This window comes from Pteropus alecto, unplaced genomic scaffold (assembly GCF_000325575.1).
Source record: "Pteropus alecto unplaced genomic scaffold, ASM32557v1 scaffold246, whole genome shotgun sequence".
Classification (NCBI taxonomy): Eukaryota; Metazoa; Chordata; class Mammalia; order Chiroptera; family Pteropodidae; genus Pteropus; species Pteropus alecto.
Window position 1 is genome coordinate 1,708,907 of NW_006437742.1, and position 18,855 is coordinate 1,727,761.

Sequence of the window (18,855 nt, forward strand, 5' to 3'; positions counted from 1 at the left end):
TATCCCAATTCTGGCATCATGTTTTCTTTTTTACTCAATTTTTAAAATATAAAATGAAACTGTTTAGTTCAAAAAGATAAGAGAATTTGAAAAGGGGATTATAGAAGGTTGTCTGCTTTCACAAACTCATCTTAAGAGTGTTATAGATACCATAACTGCAACTGCTGAAAGAGATACCAGCCATCATACTGCTGGAATGTCTACAGATGAATCATCTGTAATATTACTTTTAATAGTTGTGGATATCAGATTTCAGTTGCAACTATTAGAGCTCAAACTTACAAAATTTCAGCCTAAGAAACACAACCAGTACATACTAACTGAACAGTCCGCTGTTGCAGGCACAGTGGCTAGGCTTGGTGGAATTGGCTAAGAAATTCAAGATATGGTTACTGTCTTTGAGGAGCTTATAGTCTGTTTGTAATCATGGATTGCCACATACATGAAACAATTTAGAGAGTAATAAAATTGCTTTTTGATCAATCAAAACTTAAGTGGTGTGGTATAGGAAAAATGCCCTGAGAGAACAGATTGAGAAGGTTTTAGGTAGCAGGTATGACTTAGGATTTGCCTTAAAGGATACAGGAGTTAGAAAAGGGAGGGGAGGGACAGCCAGGGTGGAATTACAGCATGAGCTAAGGTAGTGACCGGAACTCAGAATGATAAGAATATGGGGAGTGAAGTTAGAGGGATGTAACTAGAGAGAGGGAAATAAAGACAGATGGATAGAGTAGGGCTGTATCCTAGAGCACAGATTGGCAAAATTCTCTTGTGAAGGATCAGGAGGTAAATATTTTAGGCTTTGTGGACCATGTGGTCTCTGTCACAACTACTCACTCAATTCTGCCATAGTATGAGAACAACCACAGATAATAAGTAAAGGAATGAGCGCATCTGTATCCAGTACAGTTTTGTTTACAAAAACAGGCAATGGCTTAGATTTAGCCCACACGCTGTAGTTTGCCTACCCCTGTACTAGAGCCACAGTTCCAAGACTATGCTGAGCTGAACCCAAAGGGGAGCCACAGGATGTTTTAAAATTTTGAGGACAGTGAAGTGATACTTGTCTTCTGTTTATAAATAATAGAAATTGTTTTCTATTACTGTCGTAACAAATTACTACAAACTTAATGAATTAAGATAACACTTATTTATTATTGTAGATTTCTGTAGGTTAGAAGTCCAATATAGGTCTCTTTGAGGTACAGTCAAGGTATTGGCAGTGTTGCATTTCTTTCTGGAGGCTTTAGGGGAGAATCTATTCCCTTGTCTTGTCTAGCTTCTAGAGGCTGCCAGCATTCCTTGTCCCATGGCAATTCTTCCTCCATCTTCAAAGCCAGCAGTGGTAGGTTGAGTCCTGTTCACATAGCATCACACCAGTGACCTTGCTTCTATCATTACATATCTGATTCTGACTCTTCTGCCTCACTTTTCCACTTTTAAGGGCCCTAATGGTTACATTGGATGATTCAAGATAATCTCTCGATTTTAAGGTCAGCTGATGAGTAACCTTAAATCCATCTGCAACCTTAATTCCCCCTTGCTATGTAACCTAATAGATTCATAAATTTCATGGATTATGACATAGACGATCTTTGGAGGACTACTATTCTACCTATCACAGTATGCCCTCTGGCCCCCTAAGATCCACCTACATCTCACATGAAAAATCCCAACATCTCCCCAAATCTCAACTATTACAGCAACTCAAAGTCTAAACTCCCATCTCCATGTCATCAGCTCAAAATTCCAAAATCTCATCATATAAATCAGGTATTCACCAATACTCTGAGTCTGATGCATCCTAAGGTAAAATTACTCTCCATCTATAGACATGTCTTATTTTTTTTTTAATTTTGCTTCCAAAATACAGTGGTGAGGCATAGGATACCAGTTATAGATATTCCAGTTCAAATGGGAAGAAAGTTGAAGGAAAAAGGAGTCACTGGTCCCAAGCAATTTCAAAATCCAGCCAAGCTAATTCCATTAAATTTCAAGGCCTGGGAATTATCTTCTGAGACTTGTAGCTTCATATTCTGGATTTAAGGTTCTACCCTTTGGGCTTGTGGCTCCACCCTCAGCATCATCTTTCATTTTTCATGAAGAGTAGCATGTGTTTGCAGCTAAGTAGTTTCATCAGCCTGTTTCCTGATTAGAGATTTTTGGAGGTCTAAAGGCCTTCTTTCATTTTCTACTGTCTTCATCCCTTTTAGTCTAATCTAGTAGTTTTTGTGCTAGTATACTATCTCAAGAACCTTGTGGATCTCACATGTATGTCATGGATATTCACTCCATCAGATAAGAGGCTCCTGACAGGTCTTTCCTAGATAATCCTATTTCTGTTCTTAGCTTCTGCTGAGATCCGAGTCATATGTTTAATCTTTTCAAAGAGCTTTTGTATGACTGAATACTCTGACTTTTTGATCTTTCTGAGATACTAGCAAAAGGTTGTCCAGTCAGAGGCTTGGCTTTTTTCTCTAGAGCATGCTTTCTTGACAGTGAATCTTAAAATTGTAACATCTTTTATAATCTCGATAGGCTGATAATTTCCAAAATCATTAAGTCCTGGTTCTTTTTTGTTGAACAGTTCTTCCTTCAGTTTCTGTCATTCCTCTCACATTTTACATATGCAGCAAGAAGATACCAAGCCACACTTTCAACGCTTTGCTTGGAAATCTCCTCAGCTAAATGTTTCATCACTTACAAGTTCTGCTTTCCACATAACTGTAGGATACAATTCTGCTAAGCTTTCTAACACTATATAACAAGGATCACCTTCCCTCCAATTTTCCAATAACATGTTCCTCATTTCCTTCTGAACCTTTACCGGCAATACCTTTAACATCTATAATTCTACTAACAGACCATTCACAATGATTTTGGTATTCTCTAAGGAAATTTGTGTTTTCTCTACCATGCTCCTTACTTCCTTCAGAGCCTTCACCAGTGGGGTGTTTAATATCCGTATTTCTATTAACAGTCTGTTCAAGGACTCTAGGCTATTTCTGTCATGTGCCTCAAATTCTTCCACCCTCTACCCATTGTCCAATCCTAAAGGACCTTCCACATTCTTAGTTTTTTGTTGTTGTTGTTGTTGTTGTTATAGCTTTACCCCCAATTCCATGTACCAAAATCTGCTGCATTCCTTTTGGTTATTTCATATCTTTGTGAAACTGGGTTTTCAGTGGTTGCTGTGATACAAAACAAGTAATACATGAAAATCAATATCAAATAAGAAATGAAGAAAGCTGTGTCCAATCTGATTCCAAGGTTTGAGAAATTGTACAGTACCTGACAGGCATACACTTCCCATTAGTAAACAGTTGTGGTTATGAATGAAATAGAAATATTTTTTCAACTTATATGTATCATTTTTTCAAATGGATTCTAGATTTTAGTCCATAATACTTACTAAGTTGTTTGTACCTAACTATTTAATAAATGTAACGGGTACATATTTCTTTTGACTTAAGGGTGCCATGAAAAACTTGAGACACTACGGGTGCCATGAACCAAGAAGGTTTGAGAACTGTCATAGAGGGACATTCTGTAGTAGTAGTTGATGCTTTATGCAATGAGAATTCATTGTGTATTCTTGAATAAAGGAGTGACTGGACACACTATCTTAAGAATATAGTAGTTGACCCTTGCACAACAAAGGGGTTAGGGGCGCCAACCACCCAGACAGTCACAAATCCACATATAACTTAAATTGGCCCTTCCCATATATGGATTCTCAACTATGGATCAAAATTACAGTTGACCCTTGAACAATGTGGGTTTGAACTGCACTTATGTGCAGATTAGAAAAAAATTAAATCCATGTATAAGTGGACTTGCACAGTTCAAACCCACGTTGTTCAAAAGTCAAGTGTATATTGTACTTATATACTGATATATGGTTTATAAGGTGCTTTACATGAATTATGTCAGTTGATGTATCTGGCAACAGGGAGTGAGGTGGATTAAAGGAAGGATTAAAGGCTGTTGGAGTAATCTAACTGTGAGGTGAAGGTCTGAAATAAGAGTAGCTGTGAAAAAAGAAGTATATGACAGATACTATGAAAATAAGATGAAAAGAATTTAGTGATATATCAATGATGGGATATGGGAGATAAAGGAGAGGGAAGAATCAAAGGTCGCTTCAAAGTCTCAAATTTAGTAGATTGTGATATTGGTGGGATCATTGATAGAATAATGAGGATGAGAAAAAGAACAGTGTCATGGAGTGACAATGGTGGAAACTAGATTGTAGAGGATTAAGACAGGAAAATGTAGAGAACAAGGTAGTGGATATAGACCACATATACCAGTATTTGGAAAGTAAAAAGAAGGTGATTAATAGAATAGTAGGGTGGAGCCAGGGTTTTTGTCATAAAGAATGAGGTTTCAAAATACATGAAAAACTGTATCTTGATTAAAGTGGTGGTTACATGGCTGCATGCATTTGTCAAAACTGATAGAACTACACACTTGAAAAGATGAATTTTACTCTATGTAAATTTTACCTCAGTAAATTTTACTTGAGTACATGAGAACAGAGGTTTATTTTTTCAATTGAGATACAGCTCTTATACTTTAAAGGTCACCATTTTAAAGTGTACAATCCAGTGGTTTTTCATATATTCACAAAATTGTGCAACTGTCACCATTATCTATCTCCAAAACTTTCATAACCCCAGAAGAAATCCCTGTTTATTAGCAGTCACAACACATTTCTCCTTCTCTCTAACCTCTGACAACAACATACCTACTTCCTTTTTTCAATTTTTTTATTGTGGAAAAATATATTCAACGTGACCATCTTAACCATTCTTAAGCGTACAGTTCAGTGGCACTATGTACACTCACACTGCTGTACAACCATCACCACCATCTATCTCCAGAATTATTTTCATCTTGCAGAAGTGAAACTCTATACCCATTAAACAACAATTCCTCACTCCTCGCCACCAGCCCCTGGCAAACACCATTCCACTTTCTGTCTCTATGATTTTGACTACTATAAATACCTCGCATAAGTGAAATAGTACAGTATTTGTCTTTTTTGTGACTTGCTTATTTCACTGAGCATAGTGTCCTCAAGCCTCATCCATGTTGTAGTGTATGTCAGAATTTCTTTCCTTTTTAAAGGCTGAATGATATTCCATTGTGTGTATCTACTACATTTGCTCATCCATTCAAACATTAATGGACATTTAGGTTGCTTCCACGTTTTAGCTATAGTGATTTATAGTGGACAGTAGTCCCCCCTTATCCATGAGGGATACGTTCTAAGACCCCTTATGGACACCTGCTGTCATGGATGATACCAAACCCTATATATACTATGTTTTTTCCTATACATACATACCTATGGTAAAGCTTAATTTGTAAATTAGCTACAGCAGGAGATTAACAACAGCAATAATAAAATAAACAATTAGAATAATATACTCTAATAAAAGTTGTATGGATGTGATGTCTTAAAATATCTTAGATATTGTACACACAGTGTGAATATGCTAGACAAAGGCATAAGTCACATCCTGAGTGGGATGGAGTGGGACAGTGCAAGATGTCATTCTGCTACTCAGAACAGAACACAATTTAAAACTTAAGAATTGTTTATTTCTGGAATTTTTTATTTAATATTTTTGGACCACAGTTGACCATGGGTAACTGAAACTGCAGACATCAAAACCACAGATAAAGGGAGACTGCTGTATTTTGTCTGATATTAGTATAGCTACCCTGAATCTCTTTTGGTTACTATTTACGTGGAATATCCTTTTCCATGCTTTCACTTTCAACCTATTTGTGTCTTTGTATCTCAAGTTAGTCTCCTGTAGACAGTATGTATTTGGATCATTTTTTTTAACCCATTCTACCTATCTCTGTCTTTTGATTGGAGAGTCTAATCCATTTACATTTAACTTAAAGTAATTACTGATAAGGAGGGACTTCTGTCATTTTGCTATTAGTTTTCTGTATGCTTTATAGATTTTTGACTCTTGTTTTCTGCATTACTGTCTTCTTTTGTTCTCAATTCATTTTTCATAGTGAAACATTTAAATCTTCTCATTTCCTTTTGTGCATATTATAGCTATTTTCTTTGTGGTTACCATGGGGATACATGATCCTGTGATCAGGAGCAGCAAATAGCGATCAGAGCACCGGTCCCCGATATTTGAAGGTCAGAGTCCTTTTTACCCACCCTGGCTCCTGCAGGCTGCTGCTCTTAGTATGTGTGCACAACTGCCTGCCCTTGGGCTGGGAGTAAGGGATCATAGCTGCTACTATACTAAGAGCTGAAATTTGCCAGTTTACCACCCAAGCCTTCCCATGGAAGTTGCAAGCCTTCAATAGATGCCACAGTTCCAAATAGTTACATCAGAAAGGTTCTGCTAGTACAATTGTTGTCTAGGTGGGGAGTCAGATTCCTGGTACTTTCTCCTCCATCATCTTCCCAGAATCCTGTCTAATTATCCTTGAGAGAAGGATATAAACATAGAGGTAGGAACATTTGGAGGTCGGAGGGGAATAGGAGTTGATGTGGGGAGCAGCTCATGTATGGTTATTTTGATCTCTCTGTAGTCAGAATCTAATTTAATATGAGTAAGGCTGAAGTAAGGAAGAATTCCCCTCAAGGAGAGAAGAGGTCTGCAAAAACGTTGGAAACGATCCAAGGAGTCAAGAGATTTTTAAACATACCAAATTGATGGTATTTCAGGTGTATACAGCTCTACATTAAGTTGTAATCCTGGGTTATAGAATTAAGTATGAATTAGTCATTAGAAATTGGCAGTTTTTAAAAGTAAAATTCCTGTTTTGACTTAAATACATTATGTTTTTTGACCCTGGAGCACAGCCAGAACTTGGGTATAGCCTCCAGTGGTTTGAAGGGGACTTTTCTTGCCTGTTGGTGCTATAACTGTTCTGATTGGCATTTGCATGAAGAGAAACCGTGTAGACATTTTTAGGTTTGTATTTGATTGATCTGTAATAGGGTGCAGTATTTGATCCTCTGACTTTCAACTTGTTCCTGAATTGTTTACCTGTAGTCATCTGACAATCAAATAACTTGTCCGTATTTGGCTCCATCCTAGCTCTGCAATTTAGTCCTCTGTCATTGTCTCTTATGTCAACTCCCCACCCCTCATGATTTGAAAAGCCCTGAAAATTTGGAGAACATGGTACTTTTTAGGACTTGTGACCATTTTACCTTTTCAACCAAAGTGACTATTTAACATTATAACATATAATTTGCAAGGCAGTGGATTCCTATTCTGGTTCCTTTAAGTATGTTCAAACCTATGATGAATATTCTAAATTCTTGTTCAACAAATCCTCAACATTGACATGCTGCTTTTTACTTTTTCTTTCAGGTTGACAATAAATGCCCTTGCCCAGAAGCTCAATGCTTATTGGAAAGAAAAGACATCCCAAGAGAATTTTGAGACCTCAGCCATAGCCAGGATAATACCGTGAGTAGTAAATATAGAATATAAAAGTATCAGGGATAATGTTCGTAGAGCAAATGGAAGGAATAAAGGTAAGATGGTGCTTTTCACATAAGGAGGTTTAATAACTAAAATTGGGAAATCACAGGTACTAATTTCATCATTTTCTAGACCTCTTCATTCTGGTTTAACAGTTGTGTGGTTTGAATCTGCTTCTTAATAGTTGGGTAAGTCACTTTACCTCTTTGAGTACATTAAATTAGATGATATAACATTTTTAGCACAGTGCCTAGCATATAGTAAGTATTCAGAAATGTTAGCAAACTTTTCTTCTCTTTATTCCTCATGGACATTGTTGGAACTATACCAAGGAATTTGAGAGTAGAAGTAGAGAACCCCGTATATCAGAAAAAAAGATAGAATTTATTGACTCTAAGACAGGTAATTACACACAGAATCAGGATGGAATGCCTCAGTAGGCCAGGAAAGGAGCATAATACAGAAGATAGAATGTGTAACAACACAGACGCAGTCAGTGACACCACCATCGAGACAAATATTAAAGTGTTAAAAGTTCATTTTGAGTTAGGCTCCACCTGTGTTTTTTTTTTAATGGAAATCATCAGAAAAATGTATGATATAAAATTTTTGTTTCAAATACAACTTGATTACTGCTTGAATATCAGTATTTTATTCTAAATATCTTGCTCATGTCCAACCTCCATGGTTTTCAAAAACATGCAAACTAAGATGAGATGCCATTTTTCGGCCTTTCAAATAAGCAGTGATTAATGCAATGAAACAGATGTTCATACATTGCTGGAATAGGTATATGTATGTTATATAGTCTTTCTGGAGGCAGAGTTGTAATAATGATTGTTATTTATTGAGTACTTATATATCAGGGCACTGGTCTAAATTCTTTACTTGTATTTACATTTGTTTATCACAACAACCTTATGAGATAGATGATATTATTCTTAACAAATGTAAACACGGATACACTGAGTGCTTAAGTACCTTGCTCGAGATTAGACAGGTAAAAGTGGTAGATCTAAGGTTCAAATATAGGCTATCAGGCTCCCAAACCCAAGTTCTTTACATGACACTATTCTGGAAGGATACAATGAGGAGAATATGGTATAGCCCCTTTAACTACATATTTATTGCAAGCACAAGCTAAAAGCTTCTCCTATCTGGATGGATGGAAGTCTCTACCATGTTCTGCATGTAACCTGAGGCAGAGTGTTGCTCTCTCTAGTGTTTGTCCCCAAGAGAATAATACTGTCATGCTTCTGCCAGATACTCTTTTGTGCACATACATGTAAAGCCAAAGCTAATATGACCTTTTCTCTCCCCTCCCACTACTGCTGAAACTGCTTTTTGCTGCTGTGGCTCTAAATAAAACACCGGCTGTATGGAAATATATATATAGACACCAGAGGTCAGGCTTGAGCTTAGAGCTTAGAGGTTGCAAGGCTGGAGCAGCCTGGAAGTAGGAGATAGGAAGCTATATATCCAAAAATGTGTATGACATTGTATTTGAGTGGTAGAATTATGAGTGTCTTTTATTTTCTTTTCATATCTTTCTGTATTTTCCAGTTTTTCTATAATGAGCTTATATTACTTTTATAGCTAGAAAAAAGCACTGTTTAAAAGATAAGAAAAATATTGAACTAAGATATAAAAAATCCACCACTCTATTGAAATGTCTAGTATAAGAGCAATGTAAATGTGACATACACAAAAACTACCCTATGCTAAATTACATGTTTTTCAAATTGGTCCTAGGGGCCCCTCTACCCTCTTTCTGTGTCTCTTCTCCAGCCTTCCCGCTTCCCACTCCTTTCACACCTTAAATGCTGACTGCTTCTATTATATATGGACCACTTCCTTTCACAGAGAAACAAATTCACTCTAAGGTGTAGGTGACTGGATTATGCTTCCTGGGTGGCATGGGATTGGATATGTGTTTTAAGATAGAACTCTGGAAGAATTTACCTAAATAACATAACCCAATTGTTGGACTGGAGCCACCATTTCTAGTTATGAAATTTAATCAAAGTTATATTACTTTTTTAGATTAACTTTGGGAATATCAACCTAATAAAATTTTGACTGAAGTATAAACGAAGAACTTTTTTGAAAAGAAAAAAATGGGAATAGGGATCTGCAGGGAAATGGGGGAGACATTTTGATGATTGTTCAAAGACTCGCACAAATGCATTTTAAACTTGTCACAGGATTGGATAGAACCAGATAAAATGGTTCTACGGGTTTTATTTCTTGGTATTATTGTAATATATATAAAATTTTTCCTAGTTAATTAATTTCAGAGTTAAAATTATCCTCTTGCCTCAGTGTGATATATATATGCCTTCCTGTTAAATTTTACACCTGAAACTTACTGGATTTTGTTAACCAAAGTCATCAGAATAAAAATTAATTTAAAAGAAAGAAAAAAAATTATCCTCTTGCTTGCTTAGAACAAGAGATTCCAGGATAAATATTATTGACCTCTATAAATAATGGTAGCTCACCATGTTAATATTTGTTACTGTTTTTCATATCCATATCTGGTGTAGTTCTATTATTATTTTTTCTGTGAATTTCAAGATATATACGTTTTAGACACCTAAGCTATAACACTTCTAATGCAATTCATATATGAAATTATGTTCTTTCATTTTTAAGATGTGCTTTCTTAGTCTAAGACAGAGCACAGAACTAGGGTAAATGCAGTCATACTTCTGTTTTCCTTTACTCAGGAAGGTTCCTGACCAGACATGGGTACAGTGTGACGAGTGTCTTAAATGGAGGAAGCTTCCTGGCAAGGTTGATCCATCTATATTACCTGCAAGGTGGTTTTGTTACTATAATTCCCATCCAAAGTACAGGTAAGGTTAGGATTCAGTATTATGCCAGAAATAACTCCTGATCTGTCTCTATATTCTGAAATACTTTTCATCTCAGGTCCACACTCTTCAGTGTGGCATTCAAGCCCCTGTGCCACCTGGTCCCACCCTACTTATCCAGCCTTATTCTTATTGTACCCTAACTCAAACCCTATGCTTTAGCCAGACCTGTGGCTTCACTGTTTCAAACATGTGCCACGCTTATTCCCTCCTCTATGACTTGATAGTGTCATTCCACTTGCTTAGAATGACTTTATGTATTCTAGCTGCCTTTCCAAATGATATCCATCTGGGATGCTTAAGTATTTTGTGTGATACTTCTCCTGTTGACAATAGTTTATAGAATTTCACTCTGGCTTCCTGTGGTATTCTTGACATCTGTTCACATACTGTTTTGTATTTTGGGGATGTTTTTCATATGTCTGTACTTTGGCTCTTCAAGAGATTATAAGTTATTCGAGAACAAGGACTTTATATTTCAGGTTGAGTTGGTTTTCTTCATATGCTTCCTATACCTGAAACTGTTGTAGTATCTATTGTACATTCAATGCTGTTTGTTTCCATGTTCATCTTCTTAATCCACCGTGTGTTCCTTGTAGCACCTAACATCTGTATAGTACCTGGCATATCCATGGGCATTCATTTCAATTTAAAAATATTATTTAATTCAGTGTCACATAGGTTTATAACAATAATTCGCTTTACTTCATTTCAGCTTTGATGTAATATTTTTTTTCCCTCGGGATAAATGCTGATAGAATCAAAACCCTAAAACGGAGTATGCTTTTTTAGGAAAAAATGCTTAAAATGGAGGAAATTAAATAAATGAAGTCTAAGTCTTTAATGAATGAATAAGCATTTCCCCAAAGTCTCCAGCTGTGCCTAAGTACCTCTCCATGGAGAGTAACTAGGACTGTATGATTAGAAGTCTTATTTTGAAACCTGTATCTCTTATCAGTTTACACTTAGTCCAGGGGACACAGTCTTAGAGGATATTTTGCCCCCTTATAAAATGGGTATAGTATAGGCTTACCAATTATTATTAATTTTTATTTATTTCTAGAATTACTTTTGACCATTAAATATATTTTCTAGTACTGCTTTCAATTTTTACTCCTCTAAAATTCTCTTCCTTATGCTTTATATATAGGAGTTAATTTTCATTTATAGAGTCTTCCTTTTTCTTCTCTTTGCTACTCTGTTCTGTTCTTTTTATGATATAAGCTCCTAGTCCCTTATTGCTTCTCTCTATCATAGCCTCCAATAGTCTTCAGGCATCATCACCTAGTTCAGGGATTTTCATGCTTCTAGTCTACACCATGGGAAATACTTTGTTTGTAAATGAGAGACAGAAGACCTAGGTTCTTGTGCTTGAACTTCTCTGTGTAAAAATAGAGGTTATGTTTCCTGTCGTCTACCATAATAGGAATTTTGTAGCTGTCAAAGACTTTTAATGTCTTGAGAGAAAAGTGATATATGCGCCCCCCCAAAAAAAATTAGATGATGATATGCCTTGAAATAAGACTTAGTATATGTTAACCTGTGCACAGGTTTTGTAATGTGGGTGGAATCTGACTCTATGATGTGAGAGGGTTGTTAACCTGCCACAGTTGTGAGGCAAATGAAGGGTAAAAGTGAAGGGCACGTTTTGTTTCCAAAAGATGATTTCTTTTCTGTACTGCAGGAGATGCTCTGTTCCAGAGGAACAAGAACTCATTGATGAAGGCCTGTACTTGAGCAAAGCTAAGAAACAGTTGAGTATACTGAAGGTGGTATTTTATATCATACTGTATCAAACTGTAAAGGAGCCTGACCCTTCCTAGTAGGGCAGGGAGTTTTGAGAAAAGAGACGATTTTTTTTCTTTCTTTCTGGGTTTTTAATGATTTTCTTCCTCACCTCTTTGTTCTCTCAGTTCTTTATTCCTTCTAGTCATCTCCTGAGTGTCTCAACTAGCGATTGTCTTTAGTCTCTCTCCTTTCCCTCCCCCTCTGTCTTTTGATGGGGAATCTGAAATTTCTCTTCAGTAACAGAGTTCGGGAAGGCACCCTTGTTACTTGGTGAGACCCACCCTATTTCTAATTTGGAACGAACATTATAACATAAATCTACAATTGGTAACCTATTTCAGACTGAGAAATTTCATGGGTGAACTAAATAGCACTTTTATCCTCTCCTAGAGATCAAACTGTTGAGAAGAAGAAGGTGCCAGTGGAAAATGAGACATACCAGGTGAGACAGTCTGCCCTCTTCCTTTTTTCACACAAAATTTTTTCCAACAGAAGATATAGGTTGAAGGAAGCAGCAGTCTTGAAAGCTGCATAGAAATAATGAACCATTTCTTCTGGTGGTCTTTTTTTCATTGCATCTTTTAATTTTGCTTTGATCTGCTGTCACTGATATTCAGATCACCAAAAATAGAAGAGCCAAATCATTAATTTCCCAGATTTGAATTCAGTACTAATTCTGGACAGTGCGAATGTACCCTCCGTGTCACAGAATTATCAGGGTTATGTTCCATCCTCATACAGGCTGCTCCTGTTGAGTGTCTGGTTTTCCTCAGTCTCCTTGCTTCCAAGATTTGGGGGTGATTCTTCCTCCTTCCTATTGGGAAGAAGGGGTGGTTCTTTGTGCCCCTCCCCCATCCCTGCTTTCAGGCTGGCTGGCTTTATAAAGACTCTGCTGTTTTGAATTTTCAGGAGCACTGTCTCTCGGACATGGTTGCCCAGCTCCGGACGCTGAAGGGTGCAATAAGGTTGGCCGTCCTTTCAGGGACACTCCTTTCCTGACAGCCACCATAGCACCCATATATCTTCCCCCTTCCCAACCTTGCCTTTCTGCATGATTTTCCTGTTGACCCTCTTTCCCAGAGATATCTGTTAGTCGCATGTTAGATTCACCTTCCACCCACTCAAGCAGGGTAGGTCTAGACTGGTGAGGATAGAGGCAATTTAATACTAATTCTTCTTCTGACAGTCTACCAAGACCCAGGTATATGAATATTCAGGTTTCATGCCTTAATGTCTTGGCTTAATAGTCTGATCTAGAGATTGGGAGATTTCCTGGGACTGCCTTGTCCTCATTCAGTTTGCCTCCCCTTTATATCCCTTCACCTTCATCATCCATACTATTTTCATAAGCTGGCTCTCCTACAAAATCCCAGATGCATGTCTCTGTGTGTGTGCACCATGAATAAATGTTTATGTCTCGCATGCATTTCTCCAAAACCAGCACCGATACATGCTGCAATGCTTATTCCCTCTACCCTTACCCTCATCACAGATCTCAGAGGAGTGAAAACTCAGCCTTAAACTGGGTCACAAGAGAGAATTAGACACTGACTAGGGGGCTTGGGTTTATGTTGTGGGTGGGATGACTCGAGGAACCAATAAGTGAGTTGGGGAGGTCTGTTGGCCTCCAGCAGATAAGGCTATAACTGAACGTGCCTGGGTTCAGTGTTCTAGTGTACATTACTGTGCGCTGTTTGTTTTGTGTAGGAAGCAGTTTCTTTTTATTTGGCTAAGTATTCTTTCCTAGCATCAGAAGGATTGACTCTCATCCTTTGGTATTTAGGTTGAAATTGGGATTTTTACGAATCATTTCTTTTTTGCTAGATATTCACTAATCCACCGAAGATCCCTACTATTCAAAATATGGATGAATTGAATAATAAGACAATTGGATATGAGGAAATTGATAGTCCTAACCGGCTTCCATCTGTTGGGAAAGAAAGCAGAACACCTTCTCTTCAACCTAAGCCTCTGGATTCCAGTGTTTTTCAGTTTTCCAGGTGGGTAAAAAACAGTCTCTCTTTGATAGTAAACTTCAGGCTCTGTTTTCCTGTGAAGCGTGGTATGGTTATCGTGTTTTACGTTTTTCATAAGGCCTAGCATGGAATTCAGAAGGAGAAACACCATTTGGGGTTGATAGAATTGTGTATTGCGTGTATCCCCAATTTTTCAACATTACAACTGCTATGTCAAGTCTGTCCTTTTTTTTTTAAAACTTTTTGAGGTGGTCATCTGACAAATTCTCTTTTATGTGTTACGTGTTCACATTATGTTAGGAATCGTGTAAGTGAAGTAATGGACATGAAACCTCTTTGAAAAGCATAATGTGCTATACAAATGTAAGGTGAAGTTGAGTAGATAAACATTGTTTCTTTCGTTAAGTTTAGGAATATTGAAGTTCTGTGGGGTCCTATAGGCCTAACACATGTTGGTCACATATAAAAATTACCATTAGAAATTTGTGCCATTAGGTAAGCCTTCTAGTTCATTATTTCCTAGAGTAAATTATTAGTGTAAGTATAGTTTTAGCCTTTACTTGTTCATCTTCTAGCTCCTCTTCAATATTATTTTGTTAGTCTTTATAATAAGAAGGAATATACCATTTCTTTTTCTTAAATATCAGGAGTATTTGAAGCACTGAAATATATGACTGCCCCTATACTGCCATGAGACTGGAACTCAGGACTCTTAATTAAGAATTGCTTTCTCCTCTCTGTTATGCTTCTCACTTCTGGCAGAGCCAAGCCATAGGGCAGGTAGAGTTGCTCTCTAATAGTAGAAACTTCTATAGTCATCAGTAATGTGACTTTTATCTACTGGGTTGTGAACTTTTCCATTTTGCTTTGGATATCTTCTTAACATTATGTTGTAGGACAGAAACAATGGAATACATAATAGGGTAAAATGACTCCTGTTTTTTCTCCCAATGTTACTGATTTTTTTCCTTGTTTCTTGCTTCTTAGGTGGGTCTTTTCAGCTTCTCATCTAGACAGACATCTCTACATGTGTGCAAGTCCCCTATTCAGTGATTCTTCCACAATTAAACCCTGTAGATATTGGAAGAACCCCATGACCCCCCTGAACATGAACAAAAAGTCTCAAGAGGAAGTAAGCTATTAGGAGCAAAACTAATAAAACTCTAAAGGAATTAAATGAGAATTTGTATGAAAGCATCTAGAGGTACTCATTAACTAATGACTGAATTTGAGTCATATTGAGGGAGCAATTTCCAAGACTGAACTATGCAGCAAGGGGCTAAGAAATATAGGCCAGTCTTGGAGACTTGACCCTGATTCTACTCTGTTCCCAACTATAATTTTCCAGCTCCCGTATTAGATTGGGAAGGGAGTACACACTCTTTTGAAGCATATTGATACCTTTCTACCTCAGTCTCATTGAGATGGTCATGTATCAGAATTGCCACTGAAGTATCCAGGTATCATTGCTCTTGAAGGCTGTACTTTCCCTGCTGTGACCACTTTCCCTTTTTCTTCAATGTTTCTTTTGTTACTCTGTACTGGTTTTTGGTAACCTGAAGGAGATTTACAAATGCTAACGTGTGTGTGTGTGTGTGTGTGTGTGTGAGAGATGAGTGCAGTATGTCAGTCTATCCATTGGGTGGCATACTACATCAGTCATTGTTGAGATTTCTATATAAGTCTGTGAAACTGCTGTACCCAGGGTTGGGTTTTGGCTCTAGAAAACAGGTTGAGTACTTTGATTGTTCATGTGTAGTTTTAATTTAAGAGTAATATTCTTTCAAAAGAAAGAGATACGTGATAATTGATGTTGCTGCTGTTGTCATGTTTTATGTAAGGTCAGTAAATGATGATTATGTAATTTCAAGCTACACATATAGGGGGATTCAGATTAGTTGGAAAGAGTCTGCCTTTTTATAAGGGAAAGTGAAGATTTTCAGGAGTTCACTGAAAATACAGGGTTTTCTGATAAAACAATGTTGATAGAATAATAGGTTTAGTCAAGAGTTGCAAAGATCTCCTTTGTTATTATCAAAACCTGAAGCTGATATGGGTCCCTGGGTCATGTAGTACAGGTCTCTTAACTCCAGGTAAATGAAAGCCTACACTATCCAAAAGAGTTTTTAAAATTTCTAGTGGTGTAGGTTATGTGACCTAGTAAGGCCTCCTGAGGTGTCACTGGAAACAGCTTTGTGAGTCTCACAAATCTAGCAAGGGGAGGGGAGCACCTACGATAAAGAATAGGTTCAGACAGTATGAAACAGGTATAACTTTTTTAGTGAAAGACAGCTTATTTCTGTTAAAGGAAATAGTTCCCTTCTGTTTATTCATTCTACATATATTTGAGCACTTACTGTATGAAAGGCAGTGTTCTAAGGCAGTGATGGAATCAAAGATGAAGGAGCTTATGGTAGTCAAATTTTTATATGTAAGTATCCCCAGTTTATTCTAGGTTTCATGTGAGTAGTACAAACGAAGGTCTAAAGTAGGCATAAACACATGGCGAGAATTAGTGGCTGTAATTTATTTAGATATTTAGAGAGCCTTTGAATAAGCTATATGTCAAAGGCTAATTTGTTCATGTTTAAGAGGATAACCAAAAAATAAAATCCAAATTACACTGTAATGGTAGAAAGAGAGACATTCTAATATGTTTAAAGGAATATTTGAAACAACAAACATGAGATAGAAAAGAATGATTTTGCAAATGAATAAGTTGATTCAGGGGCCAGTAATAACGTTTTAAAATACCATCTTTGAGAGAGACTTCCACAATAGAGAAATGAGGAGTATGGTGGGCACTTTCACCAATAAATAACCATTTAACTGGAAAAAACTATTAAACAAAACAAATTAAAACAACCATTCTGAGTTCCAGGAAATTGTCCTAGGGGCATACAGCAAATGGAGAAACATTTATTCAAGAAAATCTATTAAATCTCAGAAAGAACAGCAGGACTCTTTGGCATTTAGCCTTCTCCTATTCTCCTCCAAGATGTGTTTTATGAAAACTACTCAGGGAGCTTTAATTCAGGTGTACGTGGTCAAGAAGTTGGGGGCTCCTTCTTCCCCTGTCTCCTAATCTAGAACTCTGGTTTCACCTGGGAGGGGCAAGCCTCTGACATTTCTCATCTCTCCCAGTTCTGTCTTGCAGAAGCTCTATTCTAGGCAAACCCAAGAAAGACTTAATGTCTCTTCTCCTAGCCAAATTTCTCCTCCACCCAGCCCCTACTCAGGGTGAAAGCATTCACCTGAGAACAGCATGCTGAAAATACTAGACCCCTATTGCTCCAACCTCAGCTTGCTTATAGGGCAAGGGTTCATCGTGTAAGGAGCAAGCCAAACAATCCCAGCACACATTCATAAAAGAAAAGGCTTCACTCTAAAGAAGGTGACCACTGCCCCTGCCCCCAGCTCTTGCACAGGGGCACAATGTTTCTGCTTAGAGGGAGAAGCAGGCCTTAAAGATGAAGAGCTTTTTAGCTCTATCTGAAAAAACTGACCTTATGTGGAACAAATCATGGACTATTCCACTCCTAAGGGCATTGTCAAAAACAGTGGAAATCTTGGTGGAGAACAGTGAAGAGGGTAATCATAACTCTACAGTACAAGTTACAACAAGCAAAATAGCCAAGCAGTTGGATGTTTGGTGACAGAACCAAGGAAAAAGTCCGGAAGAGCTCTCCTGGGATCATGGTCAACCCTGTGGGTTAGGAAGGCTGTGTATAAGCACAAGGCTGCACTCTTTCAGGAGCAATCAGACCAGGATATAAGGTGGACTTGGAAGCACTCCCCAGGCCTCACAGATCAGACAACAAAGGGTTGGAGCCTCAATGGCACTAGGGTCTTAAGTACAACCTCTAACCAACCACTGGCTGTACAATAAGCTACTCTGACTCAGGGGCTATGCCTAGTAAGTTGGGCTTACGAATAAAATTACACATGTCCCTGATGTTCTGAAAGACCGTGTGCATGGTCAAGGCTGTGCCCTCTCAAAGATAATTCGAGAGAGAAAAATCTAAGCTACTACTACCTGGCTGAATGTAGGGTAGAAACATAAATTCCTTGAACTGTGATAGTAGTTTCAGGCCATACACACATCCATTGGTAAAGGGTAAAAGTCTAACTAGTTAATGGGGCTAAGGCACAACTTTTGACTAAGAAGTGGCCTGTGTTGACCCAGGGATGAATCCTGGGTTGCCAGGTAAAAGATAAAAATCAAGAAGAAATATGAGCAGGAACATCAGAGGCTGCACATTGAGGGAGAAGTAGAGTTCATGGAGTCAGTTCAGCCAAGTCACTAAAAAAACAACCAAGCAATATCAACCATTCAGAAAGGTGGGATCAGTGTCCAGAGTTGCTATGCTATATTATCTAAAATATCCAATTGTCAACAAAAAATGAGACATGCAAAAAAAGGGGAAAATGTAACCTGTACATAGGGACACACACACAAAAAAATAGGCAATTGAAACTGCTCTTGAGACCCAGATGTTGGATTTAGCAGACAAAGACGTCAAAACAGCCATTATAAATATGTTCAAAGAACTAAAGGAAACCATATCTCATTAAGTGGAGAATATCGATAAAGGGACAAAATTATTTTTAAAAAGAACCAAATGGAAATTCTGGCAGTAAAAAATACAATAACTAACATGAAAATCTCAATAAAAGGACTTGACAGCACATTAAAGTTGGCAGAAGAGTTAGCAAATTGAGGATACATCAGTT

At 37.5% G+C, this 18,855-nt stretch overlaps 1 protein-coding gene across 1 annotated transcript in view; it reads left to right on the top strand.

The window, feature by feature from the left end:
• Nucleotides 1–18,855, top strand: part of MORC4 (MORC family CW-type zinc finger 4) — a 51,177-nt gene that overhangs the window by 21,149 nt on the left and 11,173 nt on the right. Inside the window, exons 9-13 of the mRNA XM_015591660.2 lie at nt 7,368–7,466; nt 10,211–10,339; nt 12,042–12,110; nt 12,536–12,587; nt 13,970–14,145. Of these exons, the coding sequence (XP_015447146.1) occupies nt 7,368–7,466; nt 10,211–10,339; nt 12,042–12,110; nt 12,536–12,587; nt 13,970–14,145 (525 nt within the window). The remainder of the gene's footprint in view (nt 1–7,367; nt 7,467–10,210; nt 10,340–12,041; nt 12,111–12,535; nt 12,588–13,969; nt 14,146–18,855) is intronic.